Source organism: Thalassophryne amazonica, chromosome 15 (genome assembly GCF_902500255.1).
Source record: "Thalassophryne amazonica chromosome 15, fThaAma1.1, whole genome shotgun sequence".
Lineage (NCBI taxonomy): Eukaryota > Metazoa > Chordata > Actinopteri > Batrachoidiformes > Batrachoididae > Thalassophryne > Thalassophryne amazonica.
This window is the reverse complement of record NC_047117.1, coordinates 71,036,155-71,051,608: the sequence shown is the minus strand read 5'-3', so window position 1 is coordinate 71,051,608 and position 15,454 is coordinate 71,036,155. Positions and strand designations below refer to the sequence as shown.

The 15,454-nt window shown below is 40.3% G+C and overlaps 1 protein-coding gene across 1 annotated transcript in view; it reads right to left on the bottom strand.

The window, feature by feature from the left end:
- Positions 1-14,629, bottom strand: part of LOC117525508 (ankyrin-2-like) — a 199,307-nt gene extending 184,678 nt beyond the window's left edge. Inside the window, 1 exon segment of the mRNA XM_034187364.1 lies at positions 14,252-14,629. Coding sequence (XP_034043255.1) covers positions 14,252-14,386 — 135 coding nt within the window. The 5' untranslated portion in view covers positions 14,387-14,629.
- Positions 14,630-15,454: the final 825 nt, after the last annotated feature.

Below are 15,454 nucleotides of genomic sequence, written 5' to 3'. Positions count from 1 at the left end.
AAACACTGCTGTGTTTGCACAAGATACAACTTATTTGCATGATTTGATTATTTATTTTCAGTATTTGATGAGTTTGCACGTTGTGCTGAGTTCAGTGTACATGCTCTGCATCAGACTGACACTGAGTAAGACACCTGTGTTTATGTGGATGATAAACACAAAAAATCATTTACTGAACACAATATATTTCTGTTGGCTTAGAGAAACGCGTGCTTTCAAATGAATGAATGTTTTGGCCGTATGCACTGAAATTATTTAAGTATTTACCCTCATGCACCTGGATTAATCCCACCAAATCATAACAATAGGAATGGATGATATACCGTGCACACGCAAAGCATGTCCAGCAGCACAGGTTTTAAAACGGTTTCCTCTTAATGGCCACTTTAGTGCTCCATGGCTGTGCTTGGGGCACCTTCATGTGCACTCCATGGATATTGGGTTCTGTAAAAGCACATAGCCATTTTCTTTCTTCTGGCACATCCATCTCCACCTCACACAAAAAATTGGACTGTGGCCATGGGTGAGTGTGATGAATGGTACCAAAAGCACCATGCAACAGCATGATATATTTTTAAGTCTACATATATCATTGTCTTCTACTGTGGGTTCAACTGGACCATGAGAACTGATGCACAAAGTCTGTATATTGGTCATTTCATTTTCAGTTACATATTACTTCCATGTTGTCCTCATAATGGGCCTCATGTATCAACGTTGCGTACGGCGATATTTGAGCGTATATGGGGTGTACGCCAAAACGGCTGCGCTACTTGGCATTTATCAATGTGGTCGTTGGCGTACGCTGCGCTAAAAATATACACCAGGTCGAGAGGTGGTGTAAATTATACGCCAAAATGAACCAGTGCTGGAATCCACATAAAAATGAATATGATCAACATGATAAACAGTGTCATTATACAAATCAATGCATATGTTACATAAATAACACTTTCCTGATTATACTACATAATAATCAATACAAATCCCGCTTTTTGTTGGTCTCGAGCACGATCCGTGGCCACAGCGCTGACCGCAAAGAAAGCGCTGCTTGCCTTTTTCTCCAGACTTCGAGCCTGGAGCCAGAGCAGCACTGAGCTTAACTTTATGTGGTGTGATCGTTTTAGACAATGGAATTGATAATTACAACTGTAGTGTTGTCATTCTCTTCGCCCGTGCTGCAATCAGGTTTTGTTTTCTCCATTCGTTTGTTACAATAAAATAAATAAAGAAATACACTTTAAAAATAAAGAAATGTGAAAAATTAGGCGTGTCTTATTAATTGAGCGAGCAAATATCCACGTCAAGAATTATTGACATGTGAAAAGAGAATACAGTGGTCCCTCGCTATAACGCAGTTCACCTTTCGCAGCCTCGCAGTTTCGCGGAGTTTTTAGTCCAATTTTGCATGCCTTTTTTTTTTTTTTTACAGTGTTCTGTGTGTCTGTTTATAAGAATCTTCTCGCCCAGAAGAAAAAAAGAGCGCCAACAACTACTCATAATTGTGTTTGTCACTCGGAAAAAGACACCTGCAGCGAGGTGTGAGTGGAAAAAGGCGCGGCGCTAGGACGCAGAGGCCCGATCTGTGAAATACTGGTCAATCGCTATTAATAATTTCTTATGTGTCCAACCTTGTACGTTGATTGTTAAAATTAAATTCATTAGTTCTAAAAGCCATCATAATTATTTATAGGAAAACGTTCTATTTTTATTTCTCAAACAAATGTTTGGGCCTGAAAACAGGTTGGTCTTATTTTTCTACTAAGGTGTGAACTTTGAGAGTGTTTACACACGAGAGAAAAGTGAGAAAATGTTAATGTCTGATTGAGAAAAGTGTATAAAGTAGGGGTTTTACAGCTTTGAATGTAAAGCATAACTTTAGCATAACTAAATGTAAAAAATAACGCTGACTACATCGCGGTTTACGGGCTATTTTTAGAACCTAACTCCCGCAATAAACGAGGGACCGCTGTAACACTTTGATTATACTGCAAAACAATTGATACAAGGCCGCTTTTGATGCTCTATTGGCACGCGTCCTGATTGGTGAAGTTTGTTTTCTTTGCCGTCTTCCTGGCTTCCATGTCGTAAAATGAGGGTGTGTCTGAAGCGGAGTCTGAATATTTATGGGTGTGTTTATTATAATTATGATTGTTTTCACCCGCCGCATTTATCAAGGTCGCGTCAGGCGTACGCCGGAAATGGGCAGGTGCGCACTGCTTGATACATGTCACGGCAACTTTGGTGTACTTCAAATTTACACCGTATCACAAGTGCGCAACTTTGATACATGAGGCCCACTGACATTTCAAAATATATCAAGCTTAGAGTCTTTGAAAGATGATACTCAACTCTCGTCTTAGCACAAGATACTTTCATATGTCAATATATGTACACTTATGGGTAGTATTTTTAGGGATACAGATACCACTCTCACTTGAAACTTTGGCACTTTTTCTGTTTTGAAGGGCTCATACAGAATAACATGGTTTGTGAAAGAATGACAGCACCCCAAATAAGTAAGAATGGCAAACTTGGATATGAGGAGTCAAGTGACATTTATATCCTAATATAGAGACTTGTTTAAGCTCCATGTGAATTATGGATCTGTGACAGGAATACCACTGCATTTCTGACAACTCCAACCGCGTGACATAGTATGGAGATATGAAAGCTCACATCATATGACTGTTGCTTCTATATTGCATCAGAACTGAATGACGAGTGAGCACTTGGCATTTGTAGGGTTGAGTTTCATTCCCAATACGATCTAAGCCATGACAGTCACGGTAAATGTTGCCAAGAAGAAAATTAATATTACTATCAGTTCTTCAATTTACTTAGGTATGTTCCAGTGGAAAAAATTAAAAACCACTATGACATGAAATCAGGAAGCCAAAATTATACACATTTATTAATGAAGCCATATTACACCAGCTTTCATCAAGCTCACTGAGGTCACATGGTGTCTTTAAACGGGTATTTAAGTTTGTACCCTAAAATACCACCTACACACTAAGGTGATGCACACTAAGAGACATATTTGTAGGTCTGTAACAAACTACCCTTCTCCATACCTGCTGCTCTGCACACCCTCTTTTCCTTCACAGACAAAACATGTTTTCAATTTTGTCTTCTAGTAGAGGGGAAATGAAGATGAATAACATGAATACCAAACTGTAAAAAGCAGCTAAAAGCAATTTTTGATTATGTTGGTGAACAATAGTTCCTTTATATTTAAAGCAGCATGCAAAGAAATGGGCCAGGTCTTACAAACCGGACTTTTTTTTTTCTCTTAAAAGAAACACAAGAAATCAAGTTTCCCATGTGACTTCTGGCAAAATGTAGCTACAATTTGAGATGGTCAGTAAATCCACATCTGTTGAACAATAAAGCATTAGAATTAGTGATACAAAGTACAAATGTTGCACTGTGACCACTCAACCACAGACGCCTGTAACTCCTTCAAAGTTATTATTACAGATATCTTGGTAGCTTCGGTCATGAGTTTCATTGTATGTTTACTTTCTTTATGAGAACTGTCTACTCTAGACAGAATTACCACAGAGGACCACATGGCTTGTGTTTTTTTAAATGACAGATGTAAATGAGTGTGAGTGAGGATGTGAATGCATTTGTGTGTCTCTATGTGGCCCTGCAACAGACTGGCGGTTTGTCCATCGTGTCCTTATCTTGTCAAAAGAAAAGTGGGTGTAAAAGTAATTATTAACTTGGACTGTCATTGACATCCTTTTTTTTATATCAGTATATAAACATATTATGTCGATATATCACAATATTCGACGTATTCGTTATAATCTGGTAACATACTTTGGAGACATTCTGAATGCTATTCTTTAATTTTTATTCTTTCCTATTCCTATTATAATACGAACACTTATCTTGTTCATTTGTGGCAGTAGTTAAGTAGTTAAAAACACCACTGAAATATGATTAGACTTTGCACCTATCGTTGTTGTACAAGTAAAGCAGCCATATCTCCCCAGGCTAAGTGGTTGAAATCTGAACACAAAAGGCATTTTGGCTGTCCACTAAGACTTGATAAAGCGCACATTAATATCAAAATATGCAAAGGAGCAACAGCAGCTGAATCAAAGCAGAACAAATGTTTCGGGAAGCATATTTTATTGTTTTATTTCTCTTCTTTTCCTCTATATAACAGTGGTGTTCTTGGGTAAATTGCTTAATGGGCTAAAAAGCCCACTAATTACTGACTGAATGGCTCTTTTTTCTGCATTGTACGCGCCCACAGGGACAGACATAAAAGATACACCAGCGCATGCCTTTGAAAAGCATTGGTACTATTCACATACTATTGCATTGCATAATGCAATAGTATGTGAATATTATATTGCTGTCACTGCTACTACAGTCCAGTGTCGTTTTCAGTGTAAGCACTTGCAATTTGCAAACAGTATCATAGGTGGCAGTGTAGCACTTTTATGTACATTACTGCTACAAATTCAACAGAATTTTTTTAAACTACGAAAAAACAACAAAAACAAATTGTAGGCTTTATCTTAATGTTTGTTTTTATATTGTCAGACTCCATAGTGAAGCAAATTAGCTGGGCTTTCTTCTATTTTTTTTTTTTTAAACCACAGGTATCTTGTCAGTAGCCGTTACTTACAGATTATAGTATCTAGTCACTGTTGTGTTCGGCGCCGTGCCAGGGGAAAAGAGGCGCCTGAAGTGCAGAGCCATGTGGGAGATCATCAGGGTGAATGACAGGACTCACTGCACTATGAGTCAAGAAATCACTGTATGAATGCATCGATATGTGGCAGTTTGAATCAATATCGTACTGGAAAGCATTTGTAAGTGAATATATCGAATCTGATGACACCTATAATTTTCTGTATGTACAACAAAGTGGACAATTTATATTTTCAAAACAATGAAATGATTACTAATCTAATTTCACTGATTCTCAACATTTGAGATTGATGCATCATCTTTCCCCACAGAGTCCATGCATGAATTGTTTCTTCTTGTTTTGAAAAAATTTAGAGAACAAGTGGGTCAACTGCACACTTTTGCTGCGTTAGGCCGATTCACATTTGTGTTTTACAGAAAACTGTGACTAATGCGTCACTGTTCTGCTGGTGGCATCAGCAGTGGCAGGGTTGACCTGCAGGTGTACAAGCACTTATTAGCCTCAGCATCTGGAGAATGTAGCTTTGAGAACTGTGTGGATGATCAATCACTCTGTATTACTGCAGCTGCAGCCAGGAGCAGATATCCATGGTTGAATCTGTAGCTTTTCAACATAACGCAATGAAGTCCAGAACTCCATTACGGCTGCCCTTCATACAAAATCCCATCATGCCACTTCCAGCAGAGAAGGAGAAATAGATAATCAGACAGAGAGGCAGACAACGGAGAGAGAGAAGGAGAAATGTCAAAGGCTACAGTGAAACCCGAACTCCTGGCACATCAGTGCCTTGAGGAAGGGACCTGCGGGGTGGGGCGAGAGGAAAACAGCGAAGGGAGGGAGGTGTGATGGAAGGAGAGGAGAGACGAGCAGCAATGACAGCCAAGAGGAAAGGAAGAAAATTGGGATAAGGATTCAAACCCATATTTCAAAGCAGTGAAGGGAGTAAAGGAACAATAATCACAGAATTAAAAACACACACACACACACACAAATTGTGATGTGAAGGTGTATACATGCATTAAATTCACTCAATTTGGAATTTCCCACCAAGTACTGAGAAAGAAATGAAACATTACAGACATTTCTCTGCAATCTAGTAAAGGCAGAAGACTTCACAGCTATCTATAGAACTGAAAGCATCTTTTCTGAAAGCTGAACGGAAGAGAGTCATTTTGAATCTACACTGCAGTGCACGACTGTCTGATGCAAACCGAGCTCTTAGTAGCTACAGATCACCCTGCAGCAAAATGGACTGGCACAGAGGACAACATATTATGACGCAGTCTGTGCTGTAAGTCAAAGTGTGCACTTAACTCCACTGTATCATTTTTTTTTTACTGTAGCACTCCTACAAACAGCACAGTTTCATGTGCAAGCTCAGGAGCTGCAAAAACCAGGTAATTTGTCAGTTTTTATGCTGACATATTATTTATTCTACAAAATATATTGTCCAAATATAGTGAAAAGCTCATTGATGTTTTCCAGAATTGAAGGCTGACACCTTCAAAAGTGTTATCTTTTCCATCAAGCAGTTTAAAAGATATGTGAAAGGGCAATGAAACAAAAAGCCATATTTTTGACAAAATTTAAAAAGAAAACGCCTTGAATTTTCCTTTCATTATCTCCCACCAGCTGGAAGACCAGAAGGGGATATAGATTTGAACTCAGTCAGTGCAGGAGTAAGTCAACAACACTTACTTCTGCCCATGATAACTTGAGCAAAATCTATAACATTTCTGTCAAACAACTAATCATTCAGATGTTGATCTGTTCATCTGTACAAGAGATCATGCTGCATGAAGCAATCAGTCAAAACAAGCCCAGAGAAACCTGTAAATGCAAAGTGACAAAGACTCACGTAGAAGAGTATTCAGAGAATGTACGAGGGCTGTCAATAAAGTATAGGTCCTTTTTATTTTTTTAAAAAACTATATGGATTTCATTCATATGTTTTTACGTCAGACATGCTTGAACCCTCGTGCGCATGCGTGAGTTTTTCCACGCCTGTCGGTGACGTCATTCGCCTGTGAGCACTCCTTGTGGGAGGAGTCGTCCAGCCCCTCGTCAGAATTCCTTTGTCTGAGAAGTTGCTGAGAGACTGGCGCTTTGTTTGATAAAAATTTTTTCTAAACCTGTGAGGCACATCGAAGTGGACACGGTTTGAAAAATTAAGATGGTTTTCAGTGAAAATTTTAACGGCTGATGAGAGATTTTGAGGTGATACTGTCGCTTTAAGGACTTCCCACAGAGCGGGACGTCGCACAGCGCTCTCAGGCGCTGTCGTCAGCCTGTTTCAAGCTGAAAACCTCCACATTTCAGGCTCTATTGATCCAGGACGTCGTGAGAGAACAGAGACGTTTCAGAAGAAGTCGGTTTCAGCATTTTACCCGGATATTCCACTGTTAAAGGAGATTTTTTAATGAAAGACGTGCAGACGGGTCCGCCTGATATATATAATTTAAAACAACAACTATTAAATGGCTACGTTCATCTTCAATATGATACTATATTAGTGTTGAAATCATGAGGAGGACATGATCAACATCATCAACACAAAGTGTAACCATCAGAGAAAATAAGACAACCTGCATTGCTCAGAACATAAGAAAACATTGTGCTGTGTTTAACTGTCAGTTTGTTTGTTTTTTTGTAAAATTGGTATAAATTTGCTCTCAAAACCAGACTGTTTTGGACACTCATGTTGGAGAAAAAAAGATACAAATGGTCTCAGTGATTCGAGTCTTCCTTATATACACTGATTTTCATTCATTAGACTCACATACAACAGTACATGCAGTGGTGGTGCTTTCAGTCTTGGGTGTCTGTCCATATGTGAAGACAAATGTGATTTGGACCAAATTTGGTGGAATGTTTGAAGGTTAGCAAAACAAAGTGATTTGATTTAGATGGAGTTTTAAAAAACAATAGAAAAAACTGTTTAAAGTCATGGTCGCAGAGCAAGATCAAAATTTCCTCCCAATGTTTACCTATTTAGTGTGGCCATTCTAAGGAATAGGTTAACTTTACACAAATGGTTACACTAATGTAAACACTAATATAAAGTTATCAACTTTCTACTGGTCACATAAGATGTCAGAGCTAAACCCATAAAAGTTTGGACCACATATGGATTAAACATATGGAAGAAGGGTTGTGTGTTTGTTAAAGATAATGTGGTTCACTGAATCACTGAATCGCAAAGACCTTATTTGCATGAATGTGTCAAACATAAAATGTATGGGCGTTGAACTTCCTGAGTGCCCCTTGTTTATTTACGTGGAATAGATTAAGTAGAAAATACACAGTTTCTATGTGATGTTATCAAAATTAAAGGAATAATGTACTTTTTGCCTTTCTACTTACATTCAAGAGCCCTACAACTTACAGTTCAGAGACCCGAGATGAATTCTCTACATTTAAAATATCCTGGCCACTTTTCAGTGTATCAGCACAGCGGCACCACCCAAAAGAGACAGTGTAGCGCTACTGTACATTACCAAAATCACATTAGCCTGAGAGACAGAGACAGACAGGAAATAATGAGCATCTCCTGACTCACTGTCATTCAACATACAAAGGCAGTTTTTTTGGGGAGTTTTTAAAATTAGATAAACAGATTATCATACAGTATATAAATGAACTGGCTGCCACGATTCTACTCGTCATAATTATACTACAACCTAACTGACATGGATTTTTGGGTGGCTTATGCTAATATTAGGGAGTTAAAAAAATTGCAAGTTACAAATTACCAGCATATCTGTAAATATATACATATAAAATGGAAATGATTCCTAGCATTTTGTTATCACACCCTTGCGACGTAGAAATGTATTTGAGGCTTGGTGGTTTACGGTTTAAACATGAACTTGATAATTAACTATAGTTATAACCAACATACCTCATGCTGCCTTCACTCAGTTTGGTGGTCACCATATTGCATTGCTCAGCATTTGCATAATAGACTTTGTGCCTATTTTCACTGAAAATGAATAACAGCTGGTTTCTTTGCCTATCTCTTGTAGCTAATGTGACCAAAGGGTGATGAGGTGCCCAACCATGCTTGTTTATGCAATGCTGTCAGATCACTCTCTGCCAGAGAAATGACAAAATGACACCATTTCCAACAGCCAAAGTGTTTTTCTGCATTGTTTATTCTTTAAAATACGCTTTTTTAAAATATTGGCAAAAATAACACTAATACTGATATGTTTGTGAACTGATATATTGGCCGTGCTCAAAATTATACGATACAAAAATCTTTTGCATGGTGAAAAAAAAGCTAATCAGTTGCAAAAATAAGGTAAGACTCATAAAATCGTTGACAAAAATATTTAATCAGTTTCACTTTTCAACTACAGTGGGGTAAAAAAGTATTTAGTCAGCCCCTGATTGTGCAAGTTCTCCTACTTAGAAAGATGAGAGAGTTCTGTAATTTTCAACATAGGCACACTTATCTATGAGAGACAAAATGAGAAAAAAAAATCCAGGAAATCACATTGTAGGATTTTTAAAGAATTTATTTGTAAATTATGTTGGAAAATAAGTATTTCATCAACCACAAACAAGCAAGATTTCTGGCTCTCACAGACCTGTAACTTCTTCTTTCTTCTGTCATCCACCTGTTACCTGTATTAATGGCACCTGTTTGAACTTGTTATCTGTATAAAAGACACCTGCCCACAGCCTCAAACAGTCAGACTCCAAACTCAACCATGGCCAAGACCAAAGAGCTGTTGAAGGACACCAGGAAGAACATTGTTGACCTGCACCAAGCTGGGAAGAGTGAATCTACAGTAGGCAAGCAGGTTGGTGTGAATAAATCAACTGTGGGAGCAATTGTAAGATAATGGAAGACATACAAGACCATTGATAATCTCCCTCGATCTGGGGCTCCACGCAAGATGTAATCCCATGGGGTCAAAATAAAAATGAAAACGGTCAGCAAAAATCCAAGAACTACCTGATGAATGACCTGTAGAGAGCTGGGACCAAAGTAACAAAGGCTACACACTATGCAGAGAGGGACTCAAATCCTGCAGTGCCAGGCGCGTCCCCCTGCTTAAGCCAGTACGTGTCCAGGCCCGTCTCAAGTTTGCCAGAGAGCATATGGATGATCCAGAAGAGGACTGGGAGAATATCATGTGGTCAGATGAAACCAAAATAGAACTTTTTTGATAAAACTCAACTCATTGTGTTTGGAGGAAGAAGAATGCAGAGTAGCATCCCAAGAACACCATATCTACTGTGAAGCATGGGGGTGGAAACATCATGTGTTGGGGCTACTTTTCTGCAAAGGGACAGGACGACTGATCCGTGTTAAGGGAAGAATGAACGTGGCCATGTATCGTGAGATATTAAGCCAAAACCTCCTTCCATCAGTGAGAGCATTGTCGATGTAACATGGCTGGGTCTTCCAGCATGACAATGATCCCAAACACACCGCACGGGCAATGAAGGAGTGGCTCTGTAAAAAGTATTTCAAGGTCCTGGAGTGGCCTAGCCAGTCTCCAGACCTCAACCCCATAGAAAATTTGTTGAGGGAGTTGAAAGTCCATGTTGCCCAACGACAGCCCCAAAACATCACTGCTCTAGAGATCTGCATGGAGGAATGGGCCAAAATACCAGCTACAGTGTGTGCAAACCTGGTGAAGACTTAACCACCATCATTTAAAAATAAATTCTTTAAAAATCCTACAGTGTTATTTCCTGGATTTTTTTTTTTCTCATTTTGTTTCTCATAGTTGAAGTGTACCTATGATGAAAATTACAGACCTCTCTCATCTTTCTAAGTAGGGGAACTAACTAAATACTTTTTTTTTATCCCCACTGTAAATTCTAGTAGAGCTCTTCTGTGGTTTTACAAGATCATTTATTCATTCTTCACCAGCTAACTGTGGTTGCTCGGGGTACAGACCAAGATGTACCACATACTAGCTTTTCCCAGCACTACTTGTCAGACCTATCAAATATGGCTACTGTTCCAGCATTGATTAATGGCGCTGCTAGGGAACTAGCATCAGTTATGAATAAAATTACACCTAGCCTAACTGCAACTTTACCCTGTATAAAAATTAAACAGACATAAAAGTAAATGGCTGTTTTTGTTGAAATCTGGACACAGCCGTCACACAGTTCATCTGCTAACGATTTTGTTTACACATGTGAGTCCAATACTGTGTAATTTTGATAAAATATCAGCTATTCTTCCGGCATTTCTAATAGGTACGGTCAGGCCTACGTCACTTCCGTGTAATTACGGCCGCCATTTTGGGTCGCCGCTGAAAACAAACTGTACGCGCACTCACAACCGTTGTTGATATAGTCGTCTTTACCGCTGTTTATTCGCAAAGGCTTCCTGATATGGTAATGCCAAATGCTGTAGGTACAGTCGGACATCAGGGTCCCTGATGTGCGCGTACATAACACACATAGTAATGAGCGAGCCACTGAAAACCGCTGTCGCATTCATTTCCTACTTGATGTCCATTGCGCTGTCATTGTTCTGCCACATTTTTTTCTAGTTAATATACACCAGTTTTCACAGCGAATACCATGATCGTGTATGGAACGCTACAGCCGCAGTCAAAGCAGAAATGTGAACCGTCTCGACCAGCCACGCCCCAGGCCAATGAGGACAAAGTTGAAGCTTCATTTCGGCTCACCTCCTGCAGCTGCCTCTCTTGGTGAACCTGCTACAGCAATAACCTCACCCAAAGAGTTCCTGCCTCCAGCTGACCTGAGTGACCATGAGGACTTGCCTTGTCCAACGTCATGATTACATTGACATGGAACAGGTGTCCTAAAATGGAAGAGCTGGAAAGCCTGAAAGCGGAGAACTTGCAGCTGAAGACAGAATGTGTTCCTGCGAGCCGAGCGGAATGAAGAGAGAAGCAGAATGTGGCGCTTTGGGAGCTTGAAAAAACAAACAACAATGAAAAAAAAACTGCACTTTTTGATCTTGGAATATATAAGATATACCTTAATAAATTGTCATGGCTGGTACAGCCAACTGCAACACATGGTTGTGGCATTCTCTGTGAAAACTGGTGTATATTAAGTAGAAAAAACAGTGGCAGAACGCTGCGAGCACGATGGACGTCAAGTAGGAAATGAGCGCGACAGCGGCTTGCTGGTTACTATGTGCGTTGCTATGTGCGCGCGCATCAGGGAACCGGATGTCCGACGGTACCTATATGCCTATTGCACAGTTTTGGGGTTTTTTGTTTTTTTTTTGGGGGGGGGGGGGGGGTGTCGTATTAATTTCGTCACCCGTTTTTTTGGACTTAGTCTCGAGTCAAATACCCTTTAGTTTTAGTCACAGCCAGTCATTCACCTAAGTTTTTTTCAGTCATGTTTTAGTTGACAAAGTCTAGTTTTTGTCAAATGACAACTACATGTATTTTAGCCTCATTTCAGTCAAGACATTTTGGTCTTTGATAAAAAATATATATATATATTTCTGATTACCATTTCTGTCAATACAGTGCTTCACACATCTGAAATAACGAATGCTATCATTACCTGATAAAAATACACTTGCTGAATGATTGAAGGTTTGTGGTGTTTTCCCCCCAATATTTTAAATCTGCAGGGCTTCTCGTCAGATGCAATTAAGATGTTCTAGATTTTTTTTTGGCAGTCTCCTATTTAAAATGGGACCACATATCAAGCCTGTTCCACAAGATTTATTTGCTCTATGTAGTTCTGTGTTACAGCCACAAGGTGGCAGCAACATTACAGGAAATAGAGATGTTCGTCAAAGTGGCCAATCCGAAGGCGAGAATTCGTACTTCCGTGACTGGCTGCTCGGTGAAAACATGCTTGGTCTGTTTCTGAATATAGTGCTTGCAGATGAAAATAATGACAAAAAAAAAAAAAAAAAAAAAAAAACTATTTCCATCTTATTTCATGCAAAACATTTTAATGTCGTTTTTTTTTGGGGGGGGGGGGGTCAACAGTAATGCACCTTAATATAGTCTTCGCCAGTGTTTTAGAGCACTGTCGCACTCTTATCATCTTGTCTTAATCATGGAAAAAAGATGGTCATTGATGAATATATTTCCTCTTATCTGACAAAATTAACACTAGTTTGGCATTTATGGAGAGCTGAGCGGCAGGTAGCATTAGCAGCAAAAACAATCAAACAACCTAACCCAAACTTTATCGTGTTCTTTCAGCTTCTCCCTTTTTCCTACTGGGTTGCCACAGCAGATCAAATGTATCTGCAAGTTGATCTGGCGCAAGTTTTATGCCAGATTCTGGTGCAACGCCACATTACATGGAGAATGGGCAGGGGCTGGTGCAAAGCTGACATGTTAACAGCTGCGATGCTCGAGATATGGACCAGTAGGCATAATATCTTATAGCAGTTCTGGTTGCATATGCACAGTGGGTCCTATACTGACCACGTTGTGGCGACCCTGTACAAAGGGGGGATGCCAAAACATAAACAACTACTTTACAAAAATAGAAAAACTTCAAGTGACGTCTGGGAGCATGTTTTTGCACAACAACCACGCAACAGAACTGCCCTGGTTCTTGGATGACAACCACCCAGAAACACAGATAGTCCATCACTACTTCTCAAAAGTAAAATTCTACCTGCCATAGCCAGGTAGAACATGAACATCCCCTTGGCCTTCAACTGCTGAGGTCCTCAACACTGAAGCACCTGTGTGCTGGATCATGCAGAGAAATGCAAAAATGTCAGCGTTAACGTTCCCCCAAAATGCAAGCGATACATCTCATGTGAGTCTCTCTAAGTAACCACTCGTGACAGTCATTCCAATAGTACCCAAGGAGGCTCCAAAGAGACCTAGTACAAAAGACATTGAGTCATCACCTTAAGTCACTAATTAGAGTCCAAGTCTCACAACCATACAATAACCCAAGAAATACCAGGACCCTAAAGACTTGGACCTTTGACTTGCTGCAGATACGTATTGGCATCGCCATGAGCTAAAGGCTCTTTACAGGCGTGTCTCGATCTCAAAGGGTGAGGCACCAACACTACATTTATTTGAAACTTGCCATTTTCAAAATTAAATTTTGGTTATTTAATGACATAGTAGTGAAGAAAAACACAAAACAGATAAACACAAGGTATGTATGAGACTTTTGCCAGGTGTTTTGAGTATGTTGCATAAACAAATACATATGTGATGAAGATGAGGAAGACGACGATCAACATCACAATTTCAGAGCTGAGGACTTGAATCACTGGAAAACAAAGTGGTCCCCATAAGTGGGTTCTAAGAGCACTTTAGTGGACACACTTTTAACAGCACTATGTTGCACAGAAACACACCGCAAACTAAAATATAGTTTCATATTATACACAACACAGCCACTACATTAAAAAAAAAACCATACAGGTCCATTACTACTACTCTCGTAGTTTTAAGACAAAATAAGTCAGGAATGAAGTTGTTAACATGTAAGCTGTGGAAATCTGTCAGTGTGGGCCTGGTGCCGTTTACGTGGACGGACGGCCACAGTCTGTGTTTACCGAACAGATGCTGACTCACGGCACCGCCTCTTGTCTGGAACCGCGGACACACGGACACCCACCTGCCGTATGCGGTTCTGGTGCAGCGGCGGCGGCGGCATTCCGCCCTCCGGGGACGTGTTGCTCGACGAGGCCATTTTGGAGTCGCGGTCGGAGCCGCCGCCCCTGGAGCGACTTTCTTCGGGGCTACTTGCCATTCGGGTCTGGGGCGGGCTGCTGGCGGCGGCGGAAGAGGTCCTGCTGGCCGGGGCTCGGTGGTGGTCTGGGCGGCCCTCAGAGTGCGCGGGACTCGGTGCGTCCTCGTGTCATTGTAAAACGACAGAAACAAACGTGAGACGAGCTATTGGGTCGGTCCACGCGCCGTAGCAGCAGAGCTCGCGCTCCCCTCCGTTCAGGGATGCTGCCGGTGCGCTGACGTGCACGCCCCTGATGCGCTTCCCCGTCGCTCTGCGGGATCAATGCTGCCTTCACGTACCGTCGGAAACTTCTGAGACTCACAAAACCATTAAACAATTTTCCTAACATCTTAATCCCGCAGCACTAGTAGAAACGACACACACTGTTACAAGTTGACCTACAGGAATAATATATGCTTGTTTTCATGAATTATTCAACGTTTATCCATTCTAGTCTATTTAATACTGCACTAACTCGAATTGTGTTTACACTAACGCAACATATGCTCTCCTTCAAACCTAATTAAAATGTATACTATGAAAAAAAAACCCCACTATCCTGCAAAAGTGCCTTTTGTGGCAAAAATACTCAAAACAGACAACACTTGAATGCATCCTCAGACAGTTGTGCACTCGTGTTTTGCTTTGATGACCACACCCCCAAGACTCTGCAACAGCCTCTGATGCACAAACTGTACTTCTAGCTAAATATCGAGATTCTGCAAAACAAATAAAAATGTTTAGACAAATGTGCAATGCATTTAATGTTCAGCAAAATATTTTATGTAATATCTAAAAATTTAAGTAAACCCTTACACACTAGATTATTTCTCCCCCCCCCCCCCCCCCCCCCAGTTACTTGGGGTCATTACAGTGGATCTAGTAGAGATCCACATTGGGATTTAGCACCACCTTCACATTGAATACGATTCTGCACATTCATTCTCGATGGATAAGTGTGCAGCTTCTAGTGTCACAGCCAAGTATTAATGAGGTCAGGCGTGCACAGATCTAGGGGAGTGTATAAAATTCTATCCCATATCAATATAAAATCTGACTGTGAATTCAGAAAGAACATGAAAAACCCTT